The sequence below is a fragment of the Melospiza georgiana genome, chromosome 4, assembly GCF_028018845.1.
Source record: "Melospiza georgiana isolate bMelGeo1 chromosome 4, bMelGeo1.pri, whole genome shotgun sequence".
Classification (NCBI taxonomy): domain Eukaryota; kingdom Metazoa; phylum Chordata; class Aves; order Passeriformes; family Passerellidae; genus Melospiza; species Melospiza georgiana.
Genome location: NC_080433.1, coordinates 70,230,247 through 70,257,435, shown reverse-complemented (window position 1 = coordinate 70,257,435; position 27,189 = coordinate 70,230,247). Strand labels below are relative to the sequence as shown.

General features: G+C 37.7%; 1 protein-coding gene across 1 annotated transcript; it reads right to left on the bottom strand.

Moving 5' to 3' along the window:
- Positions 1 to 204: 204 nt before the first annotated feature.
- CD36 (CD36 molecule) lies at positions 205 to 26,804 on the bottom strand. The gene is made up of 14 exons (XM_058023116.1): positions 26,633 to 26,804; positions 23,166 to 23,402; positions 15,414 to 15,574; positions 13,057 to 13,201; positions 11,733 to 11,915; positions 11,501 to 11,592; positions 11,024 to 11,070; positions 8,639 to 8,708; positions 6,728 to 6,915; positions 5,774 to 5,892; positions 4,434 to 4,507; positions 3,670 to 3,724; positions 3,304 to 3,468; positions 205 to 2,586 (listed from the first exon to the last, which is right to left on the bottom strand). Exons 2-13 carry the CDS (start codon positions 23,283 to 23,285, stop codon positions 3,304 to 3,306), a joined length of 1,419 nt encoding a protein of 472 aa, XP_057879099.1. The 5' UTR covers positions 23,286 to 23,402; positions 26,633 to 26,804; the 3' UTR covers positions 205 to 2,586.
- Positions 26,805 to 27,189: the final 385 nt, after the last annotated feature.

Here is a 27,189-nt window from a genome sequence, read left to right as displayed (position 1 = left end):
GGAGCAGCAAGTAAAGATAAGAATTGTTTTCTCTTCTTTTGTCTGTGCTTCTCCAGGAAAAAAACGGAGAGAGAGAATTATCTCTCTCTGTTCAGAGAATCTGAATGCCACGATAGCCTCAGTTATTTATCAATTTCCAAAAGTGGTTTTCTAGAAAAAGAAAACATACCCCAAAATACCAAGAAAAAAGACACAAGAGCCTAATTATTCAACACAGAAGGCTTTATTTACAATTAAACATAAGGATATCTGAAAAAAATATTTGAGCTTTATTTTATTTGTATTTTCATTAATGTTTCTAATGAAAGTTTACCCTGCACTGTTTGAACAAATGTAAATACTTAACATTAGCCTTAGTATAATGAATTTACAATAACTGTAACTGATGCTTTGGATGAAGTAACTAAAAATTACAATCCAAGTGCAGTCTAGGTGCTGGACACAGCTTAAAAGCCAAAACTTGCATTGAGATCAATGAGATTATGCATATGGACAAACCATATAAAATTTGGCCCTGAGACATTTAACATCATGGCCTGACTTGCTGGATCACTTCTGCTGGAGCACCACATAGCTCTAAATAACACTAGTAAAGCAAAGACTAACTTACTGACAATGTACTTGAAGTCAAATAAAATGAGATTGAAATGTTAGCATATCAAAAACTACAGGAGCATTTCTGTTGTTTCTTTCATGTTAGATCCTGACACAAAAGATGTTTATTATAGAAAGTTGGTTTCAGATTTTGAACCCCAGCAGAGCTGTGTTTATCTCAGAGGAGATGTGGCTTAAGGACTTCAGCTGTCCCCATGCTTTTTGACCAGTCCATAGGACTCTAGGGATTGCTTCAGTTGCGTCAAATTGTCCGCAGGCTAATATGGGAACAGAGCATCACGTATGACACCAGCAATAATGTGAATGTGAGAAAAAGGTGTTTTCCATTGACTAGCCAGCACCATGAGTAATCAAATACACAGGCTGAGAGCAGCCCTTCCCTCCAGTGTCACACCAGCTGGAAGGAGAGTGCAGCCATGTACCTCCTCACAGACCTCACCTGCAAGAATAATATCTTGGGATTTCTGTGACTCATCAGCTCTACTGATAGCTACAAAACTTTGTCCACAAAGAACAATGCAATAAAACACCAGCATTATGGTCAGTTGGATTTTCCCTTTATTTCCAAAGATAAGAACACCTTACTAAAGATACCCAGCCAAAGACATTGTACTTTACTAGCAACTTTCTGGTTTAAAGTCCATTGTAGCATTGTTTCCAAACAGCAGGATGTGACAGGCTGGCCATGTTTTATTTCCCTTTTTCTTTCCAGCTCCTAAATAAGAGGATAAAAGATCCTAAACAAAATCTTAGAAAATGCTAAACTTAGACTCTTCTGAATTTATTGAATCCATGGAAAGAGACGCAGCAACGTTCTGCATTTGCCCCATTTACTGTCAGAATAAAACACAGCATTCAGATCAAATGAAAAAGTCAACTATTTATGGGGATGCCAGTGTTTGCTACCTGTCTACAAGCTGATGCACCTCATTAAACAAATGGTTGTACAAATTTCCTTGTGGCAGATGGTTTATCAATAAGTAATTGGGGCTACTTGTTTTCATTTATGGGCTTCTATAGCAAGTGGAACCCTCTGACGTTTGATCAAAAATCATTATCTCAGTCCTTCCTGTCTCTGAAGCATTTTGGAATATTTTCTTTTGTCCTGTCAGGTGACATACCAGATCATTCTCCAAGGGAGGCCTGGGGCCAAGTGGGCTTAGGGCAGTGCAGAGGCTGTTCAAACAAGAGCCAGGAATAAAAGCTCACAGGAGACAACGGGAAGAGCAGTGGAGCAGGTTGGGAGTTAGGGAGTGGTTCAGATTAACAAACAGTTGTGGAGCCAAATGCTGATGAGCTCCATCAGCATCTGGATGACTGTGGTGTGTCTGTGAGCCATGTCCGTATAAAATGCATGAACCACGTGTTTTAGTAAGTCTTTTATAAACTTCATGTATTGCAGTTAGTAACTTTACATAATAAACTTCACATTCAATGCAATTCACATCCCTGAATAGAGGACAGAGAGCAGTACTATGGCAGCAGCTTCCATTCCTTGAAGGAACAGAGGGAAATATTGCAATGAGAGCAGCTAGAGCACAGCGTGAGCTCCAAGTCGTTGTCATTCCCAGCCTGTGCTCGGAGACGGAACATCAGCAAGCGGCTTTCGTTTCCTTGCAAATCCAGAAGAAAATGAGTAGCAAGTTGCATAAATGGCAGAGGGTGGACTAAAATCCAACTGCACCTCGACTTCAGTCTGCATGACTGCAATTTAAAATGTATAACAAGTTTCAGATAAAGTCTTTTGATAGTGTAGTTTCCACAGTGGCCTCTTTGGTGATGTCAGAAGTGTGGACCTTCAGAAACATCAGCTTATTTGGGTTAGTAAGCTGGTCTTCTCAAAATGGAAAAACATGTTGAGTTCCACAGCACATGAGTTGACTGTGCCTTGAATCATACCTTTTGTCTCTGAATTTTAACAAGCTGCTTAGCTGAAATATCAATTAAACATTGCCTCTGAAGTCTTTTCACCTGTTGTGAAATAAAATCAGAATTCAGCAAGTCTTCAGCTTAAGAATACCTCTTTAATACAGCATACTTTCCACCATAATGTTGATGTCTCTGCAATTCTTTTAAATAACTCTCTCAATAATGTGTTTGCTTCCCCGGGTATCAGCACATTAATCCACCACTTGGTCAGTCTGCCCCTGATGGGAGTATATTTCCTCTGTGGGCTAGGTATGTCCAGGAGGTGCTCAGACTGACATTACAGGGGTGCACCACTGAGAGAAATAAGTGAGAAACCAGCACTCAGTTTAGTGCTGAAAGAATAGAAAGTGTCATTCACAGTGGGTTCTCTGAACCTCAGGCAGGGGCATGTCCTGGGAGGGCACAGCAATCTGCAGCTGTGTGGCCTCTGTCTCAGAAAGGTGCTGGAGGGCGCTTCTCAGCAGTCTAACAGCCTTGGACTAAATGTCAGTCTTAAGGAAATCACAACAAACAAAATCACAGCAAACAAAAACGTTGCTCTTCTGATGAAGTTCCCAATGACCTCGCCTGAGTTAATCCTGAAAGATTTAGGATGGGAAGAGAACTTGAAAATATCAGGCCAATTATCTGGATGATTTCCTACACAACAACTACCGAGTTTTCTAGCGTGTAAAAAAAAATAACAACAGCGAAATTCTGAACTCCTAAAACCCTGAGGAGAAGTCACTGCTGAGGAATGAGCTGTTAAAGGTTACTTACTTATTTTAATTTCTTTGACCTGCATATGAAAAAGGAGCCCAGGAAGGCCAGGAAGATCACGGAGCCCCCGATCATCAGCGCCATCTGCAGCGTGCGCAGCAGCTGGAGCCGGCCGGTGATTTTGGATCTGAACATTGCTGCTTTCTCATCCCCAATAACAGCAGACTGAAACAGTGCAAGAAAAACACATCACTGAAGGGTACATATGCAAGACCTCACCTGCTGAATATACTCTTGGTGCGCTGCAAATCACAGTGTGAGTTTAATCACACAGTTTCAGGGCACTAAGACTGGAAAAGATAGGTATTTATTTTTTGTTTATTTGTTTCAAATTAGAGAATATTAATAGACATAAAATATACTAACCTCATTTAGCCAAAGAATAGGGAACACATAGGGTTTTTTAACTTTTTTTAAAGGACTGAAACGAGAAAAAAAGTACAGCATGTTACTTTCAGTTTCCTACATGAGCCCACTCTCTACTTAAACATTTTTTTCTTCTCTAACTATATTTCTGTCTTTCAGATGTACCTTTTAAATACACTCTTGGAGTGAAAAAAAAACCAAACCAAAACTACAATTAATAGCAGCCATTTTACATATTGGGCAACCATAATTTCCTGTCTAATCTTCTGTATATGGGCAGTCAGACACAGAGAGGGATCAAGATCTGAGTGGTGTTCATATGTACAAGATGCTGATCCACCATATGTACAAGATTTTTATACATGTGCATTTGGGCCATTGAAGAGGAGAAAAAAAAACCAACTAGAGTCACATTTACCCTTGTGATAAAACCATCTAGTGACAGGGAATGCATAAATTCTCTTTCTCATTGGATTTATTACAGAAAATAATAAAAGTTTGTCTTTCTGTTCATCCTCATGGCCCCATTTGGGTTTTATAAGAATGTTATTTTTAAGAAAATTTTGCCTTGTAAACTTCTGTAGGGAAATCAAATGTGTTTTAAAATATCTGGGCAGTGTCCTGCTCAGGAAGATTTACTATGAACAAGCTTTGGGGAAGTATTTTTATTCCTTCTTCTTCAAGACATTTCTACTGATGCTCTCATAGACCAATCAGCCCAATTAAAAAATTATTTAAAAATAAAATAAAGAAGTAGCACTTACTCAATTCTGCTTGAAGGCCTCACAAGGAGGTTTACTTGCAGCCTTTTTGCAAATCGTAGTGTAAAACCAGTAATCTAAAACCAATGAAAAACATCCAACAAGACATTAATTTAAATTTCTTAATTAGATGCCAAAGTCTATATATGGACTGTGTCAAAGAGCACTTTGGGATTATTTTATCCTTATCTTTTGAAGGATTAATTTTTATGAAATGGTAATGTTTCTAAGGGTTTCTCATTTCTCACAGAAGTTCTAATTTTGTGGCTTTACCATAGTTACTTTTGTAATTTACATTTAAACATGAAGACAAAGTTAAATCAGTCATGGCATATTTCATATAAAGATATGTTTCAGGGGATTTTTTCCACCAAAAATCAGCTAAATTTTTTTTTTCAAAATGAAGGATATTTAAACTTGCATAGGGCTGAAAACAAACTTTTCACAACTGGACAAACAGATGTATACAAAGGTCAAATCTTCTCTTCATATCTTTCTTCTGCTCTGTCTTTCAATAAAAAAGGCTGTGATTCTTGAAAATTTTGTGTAATATTTAGGAAAATCTGGTTGATGTCTCTATTTCAAATAAGGTCAAACAAAGATTTAACTTCATTTCTCCTCACTGAAGTTACATAGCTTAATTGCCTAATTTTAGTGAGAAATTAATAATTTTATTTTTTTGTTCAAAGTAAGAGCAAAATAGAATTTTGGAACCTTTGAGTTCATCATACAATTCAGAAAACTTTGTTGAGTACACTTAAAGATCTGAATCACTGAAACAGAAATAGAGGTAAATTTTTAAGAAGTCAAAATAAATTCATTCTGTTTGGGAGATCTGCTGGACAAATCAAGTCACAAAGACTTAAATTAGGTCTATCTAAATCAGACTCTTCAGAGTTCTAGTAATAGGAAATAAACCCATCTATGTTTATTTAGTTTCAATTGAGGTAGTAATTATCCAAAAATTTACTAGTTATAGATTTTTTATAAAAAAGCTAAGTGTAGAAGAAACAGAAGTTTTTTCATAGAATATAATTTTCTCAAAGCACCTGAAGATAATAAAAAAGCTACAAAAGTTTGCAGAACCTATCATGTTCAATCCCATGTTCCCAATAAGTAAAAACCAAAACAGATTTTCCAAACTTTGAAGGTCAGAGTGAGGTAAAGTTCTGCTCTAAATTTCCCCTGCTGAAACGATACCACTTTGAGAGCAGACCTTAGAAAAGCAAGCATGAAAATATTGCATCTTCTGCTTGTCCCTCTGGTAAAAGGCACACCCTACTACTATTAAATTTAAACATTGCAGGTTTCCCAAGGTACAAGTATTAAATACTTGGACTTACAGGCTCTATGTCTAGATATGTCTCATGCTCCTTTTCATTTGGGCTCAAGCCTTCCGTGTCGTTCAATACAGATTCACTTGCATGAAGAAAATGAGGAAGAGAGATATATACTGGTTTTTCTATTAAAAAAAAAAAAAACAACAAACAAGCACTCTTGAACCATTAAGCCTTGCTTTGGCATTCATCTTCACATGTAATTTTCTAAACATAGTCATGTATATAGATGTACAATCTTGATAATAATGTTAGTAGTTTAGCCCCACCACCCAAAAAAAACCCCAGTAACAAAAGCCCCAACTCAACCCAAAAAACCTCCAAAATTCAAGAATTTTTGTGATTTTTTTGCTGAAAAGAGGAAAATTTGCATAGTGAAATAAACTGCAGTTACAAATGCTGCTTGTCTTGTGCCTACACTGTGGAGCTGGCAGTGCTCCCATTCTCATGCTGAGGTGAGGACATGACTGTCACTGTCCCTGCCCACATTCATGATCTCGTTTTAGCCTGGAGGGACCTCTCACAGTTCACTGTGCACAAAATGCAGACTCAGTTTGTATTTATTTTACCAGCACCGCTCTGAGCCAGCATTGTCTGTGTACATACATGCAGCTGTGGACATACCCGCCCTGCGGTGTGTGTGAATTGACTCAGACACAAGGTGCTGAGCTGTCTCTGGCTTTCGCACAGTGCCCCTCCTTTCCTTTCTCTACACTCACTCCTGCAGTTTCAGTACACAATCCACAGTGCCCCAACTTTGCACTGCACTATCTAAAATACAGAAAAATCATAGTGCTCATTTTGGGCAACGAGGTTGCGGAAATGTGAGGGGTCTACAAGCAACCTGTGGAAGAATTCACAGACAAACATCCTGGATATCAGAGTAACACCCCAGCTACAGCCCAAGTGTCTTGTCCCCAGTTCAGTGGCTTGTGTGGCAGTACTGTGTCACCACCATACTTTCTTTGCAGGCACTGATGTCCAGGACTCCAGCTATGGTGCAGTTCTTTGATATTTCTACGTCCGTGCAGAAGCAATAATTGTCTGGGACTTCAGTTGGCGCTGCAAACGCTTCGCGAGGAACCACGAAACGATGCAGCTTGATCCCCTTCACAACCTGCTCGCTGTGGAAAACTCCATAGATTGACCTGAACACAAAACAGGAGAAATGCGTTTCAGCCTTTTGGATTAAAAGTCTCAATTCGTGGCAATGCTCCTGAAGGATCTCCCCAGCTGCCTCTCTCTTAAAACAAAGAACCCCCCCAGGGACCCAATGTCCAGGCTCCTGCCACACTCTTCAGCAAATTGTAGGGGTGTTTCTCCGTAATGGAGAATATTCCACACCTTCTCTAAAGGATGTACAAGCTCAGTGGTGAACAAGACAATACACAAAACAACAGACAAAATTTCAAATACTAATGATAAACAATATAGACAAAACTAACAAATTAATTGAGATCTCTTTTCTCTACACACAGCTCCATCCGCAATCATTCTGAGGTTTTCGAAAGTTCCTGGACTACAATAGAGATGCTTATCCATATAAAGCATCTCTGACACAGTTTTTTGCTGACGTTAGGGTAATCTAAGCTTTATGATGCAGATAACATCTTGCACATAACCTTATTCTGTTGCATATGAATCAGAATACTACTTAAGCTTCTTTTTGCTCATTCAGTGTCAGCTGATACGGAGGTATGGTTGCTACACAGTAATGCAACCAGGACACCAACACTTTGTATAGCAGCCAACCAAAAGAAGGGTTTTGCAACATGGACAGAACAATTTTTCCTGACTCTGCTTCTGCAGGATCTTTGGACATTTGTTATTGTCCTTTAGTGTTCATGAATTGTGAGAATTAAATGGCTGGAGGGATCCCTCAAACTGTGAGTGCAATCAATCCAAAGAATTTTATCATTTCTCCTCTGCATAGAATTCTGTGTTTTATGAATTGGGAAATGTTTTCCAGTTTGTGGATAAAATTTTTTCACAAAAGAATCTTCATGTAAAAACATTAGTCTTAAAAAAAACCCACCACTGTGCAAAGCAAATGACCCACTTTAAACCTAGTAAAAAGGAAGCAGCTGTTTCCAGTCAGCAAAATAAATAAAGGGTTTGAACTTCCCTAAGTAAATATACTGTGATGCACTTTAAATCTTTAATATTTCTTTCAGTGATCCCACTGGAGAACCTGGGGACACTGGATGGCCCAGCAGAAGCAGCAGGCTTAAAACTCATCAGCACATAAAAATAAAATATGTAAAAATATCCTGTGAGAAAAATTTTTGAGTATCTATTGAACGACAGTACACACTGTTCTGCATAAATGATTTCTTCCAGACATGCCTAAGATGGACTTAACTGGACCCTGCTGTACCTGTTGCTTTCTCAGACCAAACAAGGCCGGGTCCTGACCTAAGAAGTTGCTCATGACTTTGAATCCTGTGGCCCTCAGTGCCTTTTAAAGTCGTCTAACAGCTCAATGTCATATTCTCCTGAACATACACCTGCAACTGGCTGAAATAAAGTATATTTTATTAGCTATTTGAAATAAGAGTGGTAGAATCAGGCTCTGAATCACGAGCACAACGCAACTTTAGTTGGGTTTTAGATGAAAAGTTTATGCTGCACTGCCTGGTTGACCTGAGCCCAAGCACAGCCACTGCAGCCACTTTCTGAAAACAAAGAGCCCTCAGAGGCACATTTTGGTGTGAGCCCTCAGAGGCACATTTTGGTGCCAGCCCTCAGAGGCACATTTTGGTGTGAGCCCTCAGAGGCACACCAGGGTGTGAATCCTCAGAGGCACATTTTGGTGCCAGCCCTCAGAGGCACATTTTGGTGCGAACACACTCCAGGGAGGGAGCAGCCTACCTGCAAATGTCAGAGGAGAAGAAGCGCAGTACCTGATCCTTCTGAACAAAAGGTGGGAAGGATGCTCCATCTGTGGGTAAAAGAAAACATGAGCTTGAAAGCAATTCTGCTTAGAAGACATGGTTTAATTCCTAGCTCAGTACTCAGTTGTTACTTTCCTGTAAAGCTGTGACGAAAGTAAACAATGTGAGTCATTTGTGGGAAAACGTTTATGTAAGTTATTGCACATTGACAGGCACTTCACAGATAACATGTAATTGTTCTTGAAAGTGAGCCAAGATATAGCAGCTTTTTTTTTTTTTTGCCCCCAGATTTGAAGCTATATTATCAAACCCATTTACAACAGAGGATATTAAAAAAAAACCCAAACAAAACTGCTTAATATTAAGCCAAAAACATGTTGCCATTGCTTCAAGGTTCATCCACCTATGTTTATAGACCTAAACCTTTCTAAAGATCCTTGAGTCAAATGCAATTATGACACTCAGTGCTCATAAGAAACACACCTTTAGACTTCAACACTGTCTATTTAATAATCAGTGCTAAACCTTTTCATAAAAGATTGCTCAAGCAGGGCTCTAAGCTGAGGCTCTAATTCTAGAACTGATGGAGAGGAGGAAGCCACTTCTAGAGCACAAATCCACATCACCCCATGGTAGAAATGCAAAATAAGTCAGAGGAGCAGCACTTGGGTGTTGTTTCTCTCCACTTGCTCTAAAAGAGTGCAGACACCCAGATTTGTATTTCTGCATTGCAAGCACCCGCAGTTATGTAAGAGGAGCCTCTGCCATTTTGCCAATTAAGGTGTTGTAACAAACCTTTAGCCAGTACATTTGTTAGTTTTTGCAGCAATTTCTGTTTAGTTTCTTAGGCAGCAGCCATAACCAAACAATTGCAACCATCTGTGATGTCTCTGAATCACAGTTGGCAAGAGCACCAAGCTAAATTACACACTGCCACTTGCCCACTGCTGACAGAAGCACTTTTTTTAAACACTCAAAATCATCCTAAGCACACACTCTCTTTCTAAATCTTGGCATTCTTGTAAGGTTGGCAAACATGGAGTCCTGTCAAGCCCCATACAAATATACTGGTTTATATTTTTATCTTTATTATCTTTATTTTTATATTTTCCTATACATGTTGAGCTTTCGTGTGAAAGCTTACAAGATAAGGTAGAATTCTCACACTTTCAAGATTTTTAAACCTGTTACATCTTCAAATACAGCAATGTCACACTGAATGACCTTGTGAACTGTGCAGCAATCTTTGCTCACAAGTAAAACTCATTTTAACTATACTGGAGCACTTAATTAGTTAGTAGCATATGTTTATTCCATCAGTTACAGAAGAAAAATAAACAAAAAAGTTGACCCTGACTAAGAAAAAAATAAAAATGCCATGCCCCATAAGAAAGAGGGGAAGTCCTAGAATGTAAGATAATATTGTTTCTTATAAAATTAATTACGTGGTTTAAAAGGGAACTAATCCTTCGTGGCTCATAGAGTTTTGGAAAATCAGAATCTTGTGATATATTTTAAATACTTCAAATACTTGGCTGCACAGTCTGGGTTAAAAGGAAATTTATCTACGCCAGGTAATGCAGAATGGAAAATAGAGGGGAAAAAATCCAAACAAAACAACCCAACACAAAATTTACTGAAGGTCTGGAGCTTTCTGCAAAAGCCTCCACCAAGACACCTGCCAGCCTCAGCTCTACAGATTGTGGTGTCCTCACAGCAATGCTTTCACTAACCAAAACGAAAAATATCACCTTGAACAAATGTATCTTAACAACTCAGCTGTTTACCCATGCATTCAAAAGGAAAATTCAAAAATATGTGTCTGTAGTCTATTCAACCCAGTCTAAACTACTATTCATCCCTTTTCATTTTCTAGTGATCTACAAGCCATTCATCTGACAGCCTCCTCCTTTGTTGCCTTAATTTCTTTTCATATATAAGGATATCCATTCTGGTGCATTTAATTAAATTTTCAACAGTGTAAATGAATGTGCATTATTAAAATGCCAAGATAATTTTCAACTACTATAGCAAAGAAACAGACTCAATTATATTGTCATATGAAAATAATTAGTAGAAACAAGAGAACTGGATAATTTTGTTTCTCTTCCACATTTACTCTAGATGTAGAGGCTGTGTGCATGCATAGATAAAATGATGTGCAGTAATAAATAATTCATATATTTTAATAGATACACAAATATGCATATACCATAGTAGTAGTATGCATATATAGAGATATTTAATATACAGAATACAGAACTGGCAAAGCCCAGGGTAGTTAATTTAAATATTGTATCTCATTATTCCCTTGAAATATCAAGAAAAGTGTTGAAATTTTAGAAAGCTTTAATAGGCTCACCTGTGCCATTTACCATATCACAGTGGCCTTTCCAGTATGAAAGATTCCTGTAAGATAAAAGAAGAGTCATGCTGCATGTAGTAGATTTTGCCATGTAAGTACTTTGATTACCTGTATTACCAATTATAACTGTTCCTGGATATCCTGACCCATTAGCAAAGGCACAGGATAGAGACATTCATTAATTCAGATAAATTACAGGATCCATTAGAAGAGGTTAAAAGGAATCTATCTACTTAAGAATACAAAACAGAAGTAAATACTTGTATCAAAGAATCAATAACTGTCTTAAGTCCAAGCTCCTAACAGAACTACTGAAAACTGAAAGAAAGTGATGGTTTTGCTAAGCCCAAGGTTGATCCTGTTTCCTTTGAATCATTGTAGTTTTTTCCGTTTATCTATAGCTCTTAGCGAATCAAGTATTTAAAGCCATACCTTGAAAATGTATTTTTTTTTTACTCTACAATGTTATGATACCTTTTATTTTTATAGCTTTCAATTATTGCTGTTTTTGTAATATCTTCTGTCCCAGTATACACACTGTACGGTCCATCAGTTGTCCCATTATACTGTAACAGACGCAAGAAGAAGGAATAACAGTCAGAAATATTGAACAAATTTAGAGCATTTTCTTCCTCAGAGCAGCTTTCTTAAGTTTTATTCACAGAATGATAAGTGAAGGCATTGCCTCCTCACTGGTTTCACTTACCGGGTAGAAGACTCCCACAAAAGACTTCACACCAGGGAAGGGGATGCTGTCTAGGAAGGGATCCGTGTATCCCCACAGTATTTCGTTGACTGTTCTGTTCTGCAGTATGGCTGCTTTGGATTTTTTAACCCAAGAGTTTATTACTGATTGCATGAAAGTGTTTGTGTACACGGAAGGTACAGCCTACAACGGCAAAAAAATCAATGTTTAGCATAAAATTCTGCATGTGCTTCGAATTAAAATCACAGAGACCAACTCCAAGAAATGTCTGCCAAAGCCAGTTCCCAGATTTACAACTCCCTTGAAGTTAAGTTTCTACATAAAACTGACACTTCTTAACAAAACAATTACTGGCCATAAGTTACACAAAAGCAGAAAATGTTTCTTGACTGATTACTTGAGTTCACTAGATCAGCCCTAATCACAGGATGACAGAACAGCTGAAGTTCGCAGGGAGCCCTGGGGACCCTCTGGTCCAACCCCTGCTCAAGCAGCACCATTGAGAGCCAGTTGCCCAGGACCATGGCCAGATGGGCTTCTGAATAGCTCCAAGTAATGATTTCCAAAAAGCTGTGATCAGATCTGTGATCAGATGATCCTCTGAAGTGCCCTCCAGCGTGGGCTCTTCTGTGATTCTGTGACTGCTGGTGTGGCTCTATTTTGTATTTGCACCAACAATCTTCATACTCTGCCCCTTGCAGACACCTTCTCACAAAAATCCTGAGCACTCATGCAAACACCAGAAAGTTGGTGCAACACAACCAGGGCTGAAGATAAGTATGAAAATTGTAAATATTAGTCAAAGGCAAACATTCTCAGGCTGTGATAAGACAAAAACACCGGGACTAAAAAGGCTCTAGCACCATTCTAGGTGAAGATCCCTATGTTCTTTGAATAACTCATGCTCAGTAGGACAGGAGAGCTCCAGGATTGCACCTTGGGGCCCGGGATTTGTGGTGGCAAGGCCATGCAGATACTGGGTGTGGGAATCAGTGAAGCCTCCCCTGCCAGGCAGACCTGAGGGTATTATGGAAAGAGCATGGCAAATCCACCCTGCACTGTTCATGCTGTACATGAACATGTCGATGCTCTCACACAAAGGGAACCCATCCACAAAATCTTGATTTATTCCCATATTAAAATTGATTAGGAGGATGTTTTTTGAGCTTTGAACACACTGTGGTGTCCCTGCCCACAACAGGAGGGCTGGAACTAGATGGTCTTTGAGGTCCATTCCAACCCAAACAATTCTGTGATTCCATGAACTTCTCCCCTATTCCCTCAGCATTTGTATCTGGACATTATGGCTTTTTTCTTTACTTACTACAACAGCGAGGTTGAGGACGGTCAAGGTGTCATTTTCTGTCCCAACAGACAAGTCAGGTTCAAAACTAGCAACATTAGGCAACATGTAGGTTATCGTGCCATTCTCACCTTCCGTGACATTTTCTTTGGGTAAATATCTCACCCTGGAAATACAAAACACAAACAGAGAATATTTTTTATCTTTGAATTTTGAGAAAACACATAAGTATAACTAAGTATATATATAACTAAGTATAACACATAAGTCTGACTGAAGGATTTTGAAAAGTTGATGAATATTTTAGTAAAATGAATGTTGAACATTTGACTAACACTAATAAACTTTTCATGTGATTACATGTAAAATCCAATTTTCTGCAAATATTGTTCTTTTGGAAATATTTCCTTATTGGCAAATGGAATAGTCTTTCTTGATACTAAAATAAAAGCAAGTATTTCCTTTATATTTTTATGTCATGAATGGACCTTATAATTGTTTATAATTTTTAAATGAATTATGATTTGTCACACTTCATAAGCTGGTTGCATGTAATTAGAAGGTGGTGCATGTAATTAAAAGGTGGTGACACAGACATAAAAACTCAGATATTTAATCTGATAGACTTGTCTTGCAATGAAACAGGTTAAACCCATAATGTTACTTTGATGATATTTAATATGATGTAGAGGTTTATAAGCAATCTTTCAGTCCCACTGAAGAGATCTGAGAGCAGATCTCTAAGGTACAAATTTCTGCTGCAGTTCTAGCTTTATCTCCACTCCTCCAGTCCCACCCTCTTGCTGACCCCTCTGTGGGACAGCAGCCAGCAGGGATCAAATAGCAGCCTGTGCTGTTGGTCCAGAGAACTTATCACAGCTCCATCCCAGAAGGAATCTTTAAGATACTTCAGGATCTGATCTTCCAGCATGAGTGCAGGGGGGTACAAAGGGTACAGAGAACATTTCCCCATGGTGCAGATGTAGCCACTGCAGGTGGGTCTCACCTGAAGAGCACCTGGATCTTGGCTTCTCAGAATTGGTTTGCATACATGTAATTTTAATTATTGGTCTAATGTGTAGAGCACCCACCTAAAAGCTGGGAGAATTTTTTTCGAATGTGTTTTTGAATTTTCCTACACTGTAATGAATTATTAACTATTTAAAGGGAGATTGAGAGAGACACTCAATGTCACAGTTACTCAGGTAGACCAAATATCCTGGGAAGGCAGCAGTGAGAGGAGCCTTCATTTCATAGCCATCATTTCTGACTTAGTCAGATTTAAGCTTCTGGCTGAGATTTGTCCCTGAGAAAAAAAGGCGTCATCATCAGCACCAGAGTCAAATGTTCCTGTTTGGTGGGAATTCACCTTCTGCAGTATTTCTTAACCATTCTTTTCTCATTCCTATGCAACCCTTTCCTCTGTCTTCCCAGGTACTCTGTGAAACAAAATTTATCTCTTTCCATTGAGAAATAAATAAGTGTTTGGGCATAAAGGCACTTTGGCTGAAGATGCTGAAATGGAAAACTACCCTGTGAATATAATATACATCTCTAATGTTATCAAAAAAGAAATATCTTATCATCATAGGAAAAAAATTTCCTAACACAGGTGCCAGTGATAGCAAATATAAGCTTAATATAACCTTAAGATAATAATATAATTAATTAATTCTATGATCATTAATACATGATTATATATTACAATTAATTATATATTATAATTGTTTATATAATTATTAATTATAATATATAATTAATATAAGAATATAATTAATATAATATAAGCATAATATAAGCTTATGAGCTTCATAACTCAGGAAGTATCAGCTAGTTCAGCAAGTTCTATGTCAACATCGCATTTAACATTAAACAAATAATAAAACCTTCCTGCATCTATGTCCTAGCTAGTCCACTCAGAATAAAAAGAATGCTTTTCTGAGCAAAATTTGAAAAAAAGAAAAGCTATTGACTAAGAAAGTCATAACGGTGAAAAAACAAAACCAAACCACATTATGAAAAATAAGTTATTAGTAATGCATGGATGATAAGATAATCTCTTGGTTTTGGGACATCTGGCACATTTTCTCCTGTTATAAAACTGGTGAAAACGGAACAGGAAGGAACACAACCATCTCTGTGATATTGTGGCTAATGAATTATTGTTTTTCCCAAGAGCAAGTAGCTTCACATCCTGTCACCTATCTCTATTTTTGTTTTCATAATGTTAGACACAATCCAGAAGAAGTTTGGGATTCCTGTGTGTAGCTGAAATTTAGGCATTTTTGCCATGTCTAGCTGAAGTATGATGCTGGAATTTTAAAAATAAATTTTATCAGAGTAGATATGATGTCACATATTAAAGGGTCTTTCCTTACCTGTATGTGTAAGGTCCTCTTTGTTCAAGTTTTGGTTGAGCCCCCTCCTCAATAACCTCTGAAGGATTTACCACATGGAAAATCCAAAATTCCCTGTAAACTGTGCTTCCTGGCACAAGCCAATTTTGAAAAGCAGTGGTACCATTGACAATGACAGCTTCCTGAAAGTACAAAAATCAAAGTTAAAATTGCCCACAAAAGAAACAAGTGAGAATTTGCATTTGCTTTTTAGGTGATTGTTGAAGATTTCAAAGCAAACAGAACAAAAACACCATTTCAACATCAGTATGAGATGTAGAGCCCAGTTGGCCAACATCTGGAGGCAGCTTGACATTCCTGCTCAGCCAGAGCAAAAGGGAGTCCCCCAAAAACAAATGAGCACAACAACTGATACAATTGCTGATGCAGCCAGTAGCAAATCTTCCCTATTGCTGTGGAGGGGCACTCCCTCTGTTCTCAAACACTTGCCAAAATCACTGATCATTTATAAAGGGAAAATCTTTGGTGACTGAATGATACCCAGAAGGTTACAGAATCCATAAACTGCTTCTCATATACTGAAAATAGCCCAAGGGAGGAAATGAGAGTTTTGTCTGAGCACTTTTCAGGTTCTAGATAATTTTGCACCCAGAGAAATCACACAGTGCTCTTGAAGGACTTTTTCTTTGACAGAAAATTTTTGTCACCAAAACTGAGACTTTCTAAGAAATCTCTCTAATTCTGACATTTTATTAGGAAATTTTCCCAGATCTAAGGAAGAAGGGACAAAAGAGTACATCTGGAAGCCCTCTAGAGGAATAATCAGCTTCAAGTCGGTGCCACATATGGCAAATGGCAATTCAGGCCTCAGGACTGTACAGTAAGAAGAGTTTTAAAGTATGTAATCAGGGAAATGCCTGCTTTGCCTGGTCTGTATCAGGCTTCTTCTATGGGATTTTCCCAAACTTTGGGATAATATAATTTTTCCCCTTGGTGGTAAAGATTCATAAAAGTGTTTTTCAATAAGAAGAAAACTCTAGACTGCGTGCCTTTAACATAAAAGATGCCTTTTCTTTATTAGAGTGATTGAAGATGGATTAGCTAATTTGCACAACTCATAAAGTACAGAAATGAAAAGCCTCTAATTTCTCTAGAGAGCAAGGGAAGATATTTTAAATCAAAAGTTGCTATTTTTTTTTTCTAGTTTAAGTTTGTGCCTCTAAAGTTCACTTGGCAATCACCAGGTAAACAAAATAGATACTGTCAGTTACCATCTCCTGCAGCTAGAAACAAATATCTTATCTTGGAGAATAACACAGCCAGGGTTCTGTCTGTGAAAAGCCTTTGTATGGTGCAGTTGCAAACGCTTTGCTGGTGATGTAAAGCCCTGGGCTTGCTGCCTGAATGCCTGCTATAATTTATGTGAATTTGTGTGAGAGGGAAGGAAACCTTTCTGCAGCAATTGTGACATCATCTTGAGGCCTCGCACTCAAACCTCACAAGGTCAAAGATCTGTGGCCCAGCATGGGGCAGATCACCTCCTGAATGAAGAGGGAAAAGCTTACACGGCTCAGAAATCGCCTTCCCAGTTTCCACGGAGAATTGCCCCAAGAATCTGGGAGAAGCAGGATGATATGAAAAGTGCAGCTCAGTCTGCCCAGGGTCTGCCTGTGATCTGTGCTCAGCAGGGTCCTGAGATGGGGACAGATGCCAGGATCTGACCTCCAACTGTGTAACTGGAGTGGGCAAATTGTTAAATTTCTAGCACAGATATGGTCAAGAGGACAAACTAATCTCTCTAGAAGACAATACTCAGGAACAGAGAATAGAGAAGTTTCAACCTTGTGACAATAGATCTGTTTAACAGATCTTTAAGTGGTGTTATGCACATTTCAAAATTCTTCCCCTCCATCCATTCCCCTCCTCTTTTTAGCCCTCTGCCAGGGGCTGGAGTAGTGCAGATGATCTGCCAGCTCTGCCAGCGCACTCTGCCAGGTCACAGAGTGTGGATTTGCAGCCCAGCCTTCACTGTGACACTGATGTCACCGAGGACACCCTTGGGGAGCACTTCAAGGGTACAACTGATCTAATCTGGCACTCAAAGGGGCAACTGGCCCTGGCAGCCCACAGATCCTGATCTATCTATTGCACCAGCTCTTATGCCTCAGGGAGCTGTTTCTGCCTGCCAGACAGGAGGAACATAATTCCCTTATTTTTTTTTGCTTTCTGTGTTACCTTTCTACCCATTAGCCGTTTGGCTCAGGGGTCTGTGTGGAGGGAATCAGCATTAGAACATGGGAAGCAGCAGGACAAAAGAAGGAGGGGGAAGGAAGATAACAAGTCCATTATTTTCAGTGGCCTTTAGCCATTATTGTTAACAATATTTCTCCCACAAAAGAGGTGTGTATGATTCTCTGTCACATACTTTGAGAGTGCAAATGGTAGGTTAAAGTGGAATAAAAATCTGGAGCTCTTTTTCATGTCTTCAAACTAATACCCTCACACCAGCAAGCCCTTTGTTTTTGCTGTTTGATCACTGCTGATCTATCCTTAATATTACCGCCCTCTCTGGCTGGGCATTTATATATTTCCCTAATAACTCTGCTGTGTTTTGGGATGTTATGAGAGGAGGAGCAATTTCGGAAGCTAATATGCAACAGATAGTAGAGAACACTTCTCAGCTCCCTAATCCATCTGCACCAGCTCTAACATCTCAATATTTAATGCAACATTTAATGCAATAATTAACTTCTGTCAGCACAAGCAGCTGCTCAAATGCCATTGCCACACAGCCAAGTTCATACCACGACCCAGCTGTGCAAGACTGAGTGAAACCAGTGGGAACTTTGACCCTTTTTGTTTCTGACAATTTCCCCCACTAGAGATGGGTCAAATAGCAATCCATAAATTGAAGAAATGCTGAGCAGTCAGCAATAGAAACTTGCTGTACTTTGCTGATTCAAAGTAAATGAAGCCATCATGATTTCTGATGAAGAAACACAAAATTTAAGACAAAGTTTCTGTCTTGACAAAGAATCTGGCCAGATGGCAAAAGATGCCATTTTCAGGGAAGTGAGAAGTGTCACAAGTACTTTGGACTGTAAGAAAATTGTGTATGTTACCCTGCCAACATAAACTGGAGGAAACAAACAATACAATTCTGTAAAACTGAAAAAGTAAAGCTCAAGAAAAGCAAATAATCTTTCCCCATTTTGCAGCTGGAAGAATGACTCCTATTACTTGTTAAATTATGATTATTAGCTTATTGCTAGCCTTTCTTCTCAGACTTTTTTTGATCATAACTTTTATTTCTTTTCAGTCCTTGGTAACAGAATTGTGGGACTAAATAAAGCTTAAAATTGATAATATGGGAATACGTGTTGTGTTCTGCTGAGAGCCAGCAGTTGCTTTAGCTTCATTAGTTTGTGTAAAGAAGGCAAATGAATGTCACAAAGACAGTTTTAAATTAGATATAATCTGGCCAATCACAGATCACAGATATGCAGAGACAAATGAATAAACATAATAATAGCTATAATTGAAGGCCTTATTCCTAAAAATAACTGAGACTAAGCCAGTACAGCACTGAGGCATTGTGGCAAATAATTCTCCATTCTGTATTATCAATTCATCAGGAGTTCAATATATTAGGTGTTATTATGGTTTCTGTTCAGCTCCTGAGCAAATGCACTCAGGTGGAAAGCAGATCTTAGAGAAGTGGTGATAAAGGTTTTTCTAGCAAATTAATCCACTACCAGTAGCTTTGAGTGGTTAAGCCTAGCTGGGAAAAAAACCCATAATAGAAGTGATGGGATGTTTGCCTAAAAACATAATATTGTTTTACGGAGGGAAAGGCAAAAAGTAGAAATTGAACCGTGTCAAAATATTTTTTTCCAACAATATCAGATAAAATTTTTCTGATTTGTTGCTTTGAATACTCCTTTCCTTTATTTTTTTTTTTAATTTGAGACATGATTATATCTAGTATTAATGACAAAAGACATGATAATGTTCAACTGAAATGTGTAGAGTCAGTTAAAAAGGTGTATTTTATAACCTCAAGTAGAGAACTCTGAAACTTCCATGTTTCACTCATAACTCTACTAGAATCAATTTTCTAAACCCCTAAGACCTTAATGGAAAGTTCTCTCCCCTCTGGACTGATTCAGTGTTCGTAGAAATTAGGACAGGACTTTTGCCCTTTGCTCCTGAAATCAAAGGCACCTTTCCATGAATAGTATCAGGGCTGAAATAGTTTAGCACTAATCTCCTTTTGTGGATCCCTGCCAAGGTGCTGCTGCTGCTGCTGGTGTCATTTTTCAAGTGACAGTTTCTTTAAAGAGATTCAGAATACAAATTCAGAATACAAATATATATATATAAATGTACACCCACACATATATATATATTATGCATATACACACATATATATCTATACCATTTTTTTTAAACTCTGTCCTCTGCTGTAGGTTAGACTTGAAACAGCTTATCCAAATTTTTGTAGACACAGGTAAAGCATTCTGAGGCTAGCAAACATAGCCGAGCGCTCTGATTTGAGGCACAGATATCTGGTAATGAATTGGAACAAATGAAGATGTGATATCTGGGTGTTTTATGTTACATGAACTTTGTTTGGTTTGTCCACTCATGGGCCACTCATGGGTGGAGCACAGCACCCACCCAGCAGGAGATAACAGCTGATAGAGTGTCCAGTTCCTAAGGGCACCTGAGATTTTCTGTACACTTGCAGATGCTTTCATTTTGCTTCAAAAACAGTTTGCAGCCCTTTCAGCACAATATACCCTGCTGTGTTTACTCTGGCTAATCTCTCAATGACTGCAATAAAGGAGAAATGAGGCTGCTAAAGTGTAAAGATGTGTGCTTAAGGGAAGGTTAAGAGAAACATGGTTAGACTTCTGCTGCTAGCAGAATAGGACAAAAAACCCTATTGATTGTATTGCTTTTTGAAATTAAAGTCCCTCTAATTCATTGGGAGATTCTAGAGGAATTCATCTGGACTTGATTCATCTTGCTTTAGAGTAAATTGACTGCAATGTTATTTGACTAAACCTTCCTAACAAGTTAATTTAGGACAATTCATCTTGCTATAGTACAGAGTGTCCTAAAAGTATTCAACATTTGTTATTCTAATCCAGCAATAACATTTGATACGAGCTTACATTTCCAAAAATATAGAATTGGTCCTACTACCGTGCAATAGACTAGAACTTTTTTGAGATAGGATGGCCAGAGGAAAAACTAGGGGTCTTTTTTCAAGCTTTGACTGTGAAGAATTTAAGACAAGATTTTGTCTCTACTGTTTGTGTCTGAAACAGTTTTTTAACTTTCATTAGACATATGGCATACTGAGTTTGTACCTACTGGGTGAGGACATCTTTTAGATTTTTTTCCTCATATGAGTGCAAATGGAAATAACATTGATTCAGTAAGGCTGGAAAAGACCTCCAAGATCATCCAGTTCAAACTTTGACTCCAGTGCTCACTAAACCACATCTGGAAGTGCCATCTCTACTAATGTTTTGAACCCTTCCAGGGCTGGTGGCTACAACACTTCCCTAGGCAATCTGCTCCACATAAATGCTTACAGGCCATATCTGAAAGAACATCTCACTCTCACTCTGTTATTTTCCTGTCCTACGGTCACTATTCTTAAGAAATTCCAAAGAAATTTGTCATGGAAGCTGGTCTGTTTCTACCAAGATTTTCCATAAAAATTACATTTCCAAAAGTGAAAAAGTTCAGAAAAAAAAAAGTATTTTGAGCACTCTGCTTGGCAGATCTGTTTCCTTTGCAGTCAGCTCTATATTTGTCTTAAATATAACTGCAATGAAGAACAAATTTGTTTTTATTAACAGACCTTTCATCAACATGGCAAAATAAGAATTAATTAAATTCAAGTCCCTCCAGAGCATCTGCTGTACTGATCACATATTTCAGCCGTTGTACCTGGGCCCATCTTCTCCAAAATAGAATTGCCTTAAAGTCTTATGGTGTTTCTGAATAGTCAGCACAATAAACAGAAATACAATAGTCTGGTATGACTTGTGCTTAGGAAAAAACATCCATTTACTTAAGTAAATAAAGCCTCTGCAAATGTACTATTTTATGTTTTATGTGATTACTGGCACATTTTATATATATACATCAAACAAGTTGCCTTGAAATAGGTACAAGCATCTGAAACATGATCACAATGAAGAAAATTAAAAAGTGGTTGAGGGGAAAATTACTCCCTCTGATGCTACCACTGCAGACTCATGCAGGTATAATTGACTGTGTAGACATTTGCAAACCATGCTGTACAACTGGTTCACCACTGTTAGTAAATGGATGAACACACAACACTGCCACAATTTGTCATTTGCTTTCAAAATATTGAATGGTATGAGACAACACTCAGGATTAATATAAATAAGTATTCAATATAAGGAGAGAAACGTTTTAAAATTTACATGCTTTTTAGAAAACCCATCATTTCCTCATCATTTAATTGTTTGGAAATGTTTCCATTTCCAAACAATTAAAATTGTGACTTTTTTGTAGAATGCTGCAAGGTGGTTGAGACATGATCTAGTGAGGGGTTCTTTTTATTCTCTATAAGTCTTAAAATTCTTTAAATTCTTTAAGAATACAATAACAATTGGAAAATCCCTCTACAGGTTGGTTTTCATTGGATTACCTGAAAAAAATTAAGATGTTTTATAGGAGCTATATATATTTTTTTTAATGATGCTATAATATATCCAGGCCCTCAACAGACAGTTCAGCATTTCCCGACAGTTCATGTATCCACCTCCTCAATTGACTACAACAACTCTTGGGCTAAGGCTGCTCTTCCAGAAGAGCCTTTGGATAAGTGTCTCCAAGATGTCCAAAGTCTTCAGTACCACAGCAGATAAATAGCAGGACTAAGCAATAGCCAAAAATCTTAAGATCTTCAGATTTTTGACCATCAGAGAACCAACTCTGGGAGCAGTGACCCTAAGGAGATTTTATGTCACCACAGGGACATGCCAGGCATTCTATTCCAGATTACTCCATGATTTATAACCCCAGTTATGTATACTTTTCACCAAAGATCTAACAATTATTTTTTCTGTTTCCTTTGCATAACAATCTAAATTTTAGGGACAGAAAATAATCTAAAACTCAGAAAAAAAATGGTGTCTGCCAGGTCTAAAACATTCTATTTCAATCCATCTTTCCTCAATATGGAGAGATGCATTTATTAGGTCCTCCAGTCATGGGGAGAACATCTACTTGGATCATACAATCACAGAATATGAGGTGAATACATGAAGTGTAAGATTTGATTCTGCAGCAGAAGATTGCTTAGATTATTTGCAGTATATGAATATAACTGCATAGAGTGAGTACCAAAGTATGAAAATAAAATTAAAAAAAGGAAAAATAAAAAACATGAAAAAATCATAACCACAATAAAATAAAACCCTCTAACTTCTAAATTGTGTTCTGAAAACACAGTATTTTTTAGCTTCTAATGTGAAGCACAAGAGAGAGCAAACAAGAGAATGTGGAAATATAAATAATATGTTTTTTAAAATTTTGCTATTGCATGTATTTCCAGGGAAATTTGGAGCACCTAATTTATAAAAACTATGTTTTACAAAGAAATTAAAAAAAAAAAAAAAAAAAAGAAAATAAACAGAAGCAGAACATAAGATTTAAAAATAATGAATATTCAATAACCACAAATTATATGTCCCGGGGAGGTGAAAAGAAATAAAGTACCTTTTTTATTGCTTTGTTTATAAGATTATCTCCAAGTGGTATTAGAGCTCCTCCGAAGATGGCCAGGACAGCCCCGATGATGGCCCCAGCGAGGAGCCCACAGTTCCTGTTACAGCCCATTCCTCTCCTCTGTTAGGGTGCTGGTAAACAGTGCACAAATATTCCTGCTGTAAGGCTTGATGGCTTTTCCTCTCTTCCTGGTCCAGACAAACGCACGGATCCTCCTCAGAGAAGCTGCTAATATAAGCAGAGAGTGAACAAAAATATCAAATTCCAAAGCTCAAAGTACAAAGTACACGAGATGAAGCAGGTAGGAAGATAACAAGACAAAACCAGCCAGCCTGGCAAAAAATAAACAAAAAAAAAAAAAAGCAACAAACAAACCAAAACAGACTAAACAAACAAACAAACAAAGTTGCAGGTACTTTTTTCTTATTGCCAACTGCTTATTACGTATTATTATCTTCATTCCAGTTGCCTAAACCAACTGGTAAGTTTTATTTATCAGTCTTTTTTTTTTTTTTTTTTTTTTTTTTGGCTCTGTTGCATTAGGGCAAGCTGACATTGTTATTATTCATATGACATTCTTCCTGATGTAGACATCTCTGAATCTCCCTGTGCCAAAGAAGGAGGCTGTAGATAGCTCTGCTTTTATCTCAGCCCATGGCTCCCACACCAGGCAGCAGCAGGAGTTGCACTGCTCTGGAATGAGCCCCCCTGGCTCTCCCTGCCTTGTGCCCGTAGGAAGGTCCTCAATCTGAATTTTTAAAGCAAGACTAGAGCTTGATCCCTGAAAGAGGTAATACTTGTAATTTCAAGATTATTCATTCTCAGAAGGAAAATATCTGTGGTTAGTCGTTTGAAAATAAGATTTGCTAGTCATACATGTTAATATGTCTTACAAGCTGGCCCCCAGTGAAAGGGGTTGTAAAGAAAATCAGAATAACACTGATGTGGCACTTGGTGCCATGATCAAGTTGAGGTGTTAGAACATGGGTTGGACTCAATGATCTTAAAGGTCTCTTCCAACCTAGAAATTCTGTGTCTGATTCTGTGTAATGCTGAAGTGATAAAATATAAGCTTCCAGTGATATTTTTTCAGATTTTTTATTGTTTATGAATAATTGAGACAAAGAGCTGCCAAATTTACAATTTATTCTTTATGATTATGAATTAATCAAATACACAGAATTTGCAAGTTGGTTATTTGCTTTAGACCTCCAGTTAACAGAAAATCTGCCCTTTTCTGTTTTAGATGTCACTGTCCATGTCCTTTTTATTCTTACTAATTTCTCTTTGTTGACATGTTGCAAACATCTCTAAATCAATATTAAAGCAGGCAATAGTTAATTACAGTTTCAGTTTCAAGAGTTAATTACACATTCAAGGTCAAACATAGAGAGAAGGAAAACAGAAAGATGAAGCGGAAAAACAACTCAACCAGTTTGCTCATGAGGACTAAAGTACTAGAAGGACTTCATGAATTTCTAAATAGTAGAGCAGCTACAGGAACAGCAAATGTTCTGTTTCCTTTATCAGTTATGTGATCCTTTTATCACATAAAGGATGTACAACATGCCCTAACAGATTTGGTACCATGGTCAGCGGGCCACTGACCGTGATGTGTCCTCCCTTGTCATCCCAAACTCACAGCAATGTCACATCTCCACCTGGCACCAGAGCCCTCCTTTAACTGCACAGAAACCCACCCTCTGCCTGCTCTTGGGCAGGTTATGGCTCCCTTGTCTTTAACAATGTCTATTCCTGTACTCTCGAGATCATTTGGCATGCTAAGAATTTATCCTTGGATATTTTCAAGCAGAATGACCAAAAGACTCTTTGCAGTCTTGGGAAAATATCCCTTCTATCCTTACTATAGAAGTCAGTCTGTCTGTCCACCTGCCACTAGATCATTCCGTGTGGTTCCCACTCCAAAACCATTAAAGGCTTTTTGATGTAGTGGATGTGTTTAACCGCAAATTTCAAAGCTTATTTAAGTTAGAAATTTGTTAGACTTGAGGAACTTTGAAGTGAAAGCCACCAGGACCAAATCTCTCATGGTTGTAGCCAGGCTGAGATCAGGATCTTCAGTCTGGCAAAGACAGAACGGTAAAAGGCAACTAATGGAGTAGGTGGTGTGTGCATTTGAAAATCTGATTGCTGCTACATACTGTAGCAAATGTAAAGAAAAGCAGACATACTCAATTAAATCAAAATCTGAAAAGTTCCTAAATCCATTTGATTTTTTCCCCAGTACAAGAAGATTTTTTTCCCACACATTTTAAAATTTAAAATGAAATTTGTTCTTTCAGATACATTTAAGGGTTTTTTTAGATATCAACAGACTTTTTTTCTTGACTTATACTACATATCTCATACTGAAGATTTTCAAACACCACAGTAATACACTTTTCACCAAAATACATTTCCACCTAAGTTTCTACAAGCTTTTCCAGTGATTTTTCTTTTTTTTTTTGGGAGACTAGGCATGTCTCATGAGCACCAACAATAACCAAGTGACTGATAACAACTTGCGTCTATTCCAAGCTTCTGCAAATTGAAAAATATTCACCCTTCTCCCACCAAAAACAATGTAATAGCAGTCTAGACATCCCAATTTATGCAATTCAAATTATAAATTACACAACTGTGAGTGAAGAGCACTCACACCACAACACTCAATTCATATACAAGTCAACATACTATTCTCATCTATCAGAACTGAATTTAAAATGTGAAGATTAAGGTAGAAATTTCCAATAGGAATGCACTTTCTGGGAATTTATATTCAAGTGAAAATTATATACCTTAAGCAGAATAGAAAGTACCATAAGAAAATTAGCCATGGTCTATGAGGCTATTGTATCATTTAGACACAGATTTGACTGCAGGATCAATAAGATTATTCACCCCATTCCAGGGTGTTGGGTATATACTTTTTAATATTTTTTCAAAGATCCTTAACAGAATATTAATTAATAACAATGAAAATGGTCCACTCAAATCTCTTAAGGACAATTTACAAACAACTGTATAAAAGGAAAGATGAAAAATTTTATTAAATTCTTTCTTCACTATTTAACTTAGACTTCTGTACATATCAACTTAGAGCAAGCCCTTGTAAAATACAAATAATCTCATGCTCTATTTGATGTTCTTTGAAATTATACTTTCAAGCTTTTCACTGAAATAGTGAATGGTAGAAAATTTTCTTTGAAACATGCATTTTTTAAAATAAATTCATATGACTCCAGAATTTTATTTTCAAGAATATTAAATATCAAAACACAGAATGTAATTGGGAAAGCCAGCCATACTGAACATAAACCACCACTGCTATCATAGTAACAAAGCATTCCACTAATCCATGTAAAATGCCACTTTTTCTTGCAGGCAGCTTTGTAAAGCCCTTCCATTTCATTTTGCATTAAAAAAACAATATTTTCAAGACCTTCCACCCAACTGACCTTAGAAGTGCTCCTGAGGAAAACCCTCTGATTCTAAACGTTGTATCATTGGGCTCACCTTGAGCAAGGGCGGCTGATTTTTCAGCTGAGCACACGGGTCCTCAGCACATGACCTGCATCAAGTTACCAGGAGACAGACCAGCAGCTCAACTCAACCTCCCCACCAAGCACGGACTGTGAACTGGGGGGGGAGTGTTTTGTATTCCAAGAGACGTCAGTTCCCTCTTTATCTTTTTTTTTTTTTTTTTTTTTTTTTTTTTTTTTTTTTTTTTGGCCAGAAGAAAAAGTTAAGTTGTGCTGCTGCTGGGGGAAGGGGTTATTTTTGCAGCCTGACTACTACCTACATCTCATGGTAGGAAACTCAGTGGTTGCAATCTTTATCCGAGTTGGATCCAAGTGAGTCAAAGGTCAAGGAGACAAAAGGGCAACTTACTAGCTTGGGTTTTTTGTCACCTCTTCTTTCATATCTGCATATTTGTATTTCCCTCATCATGATAGTGTATTTTCAAGGAAGAAAAATATGGCAATTTCAGAATATTTTGAATAGGATTTTTTTC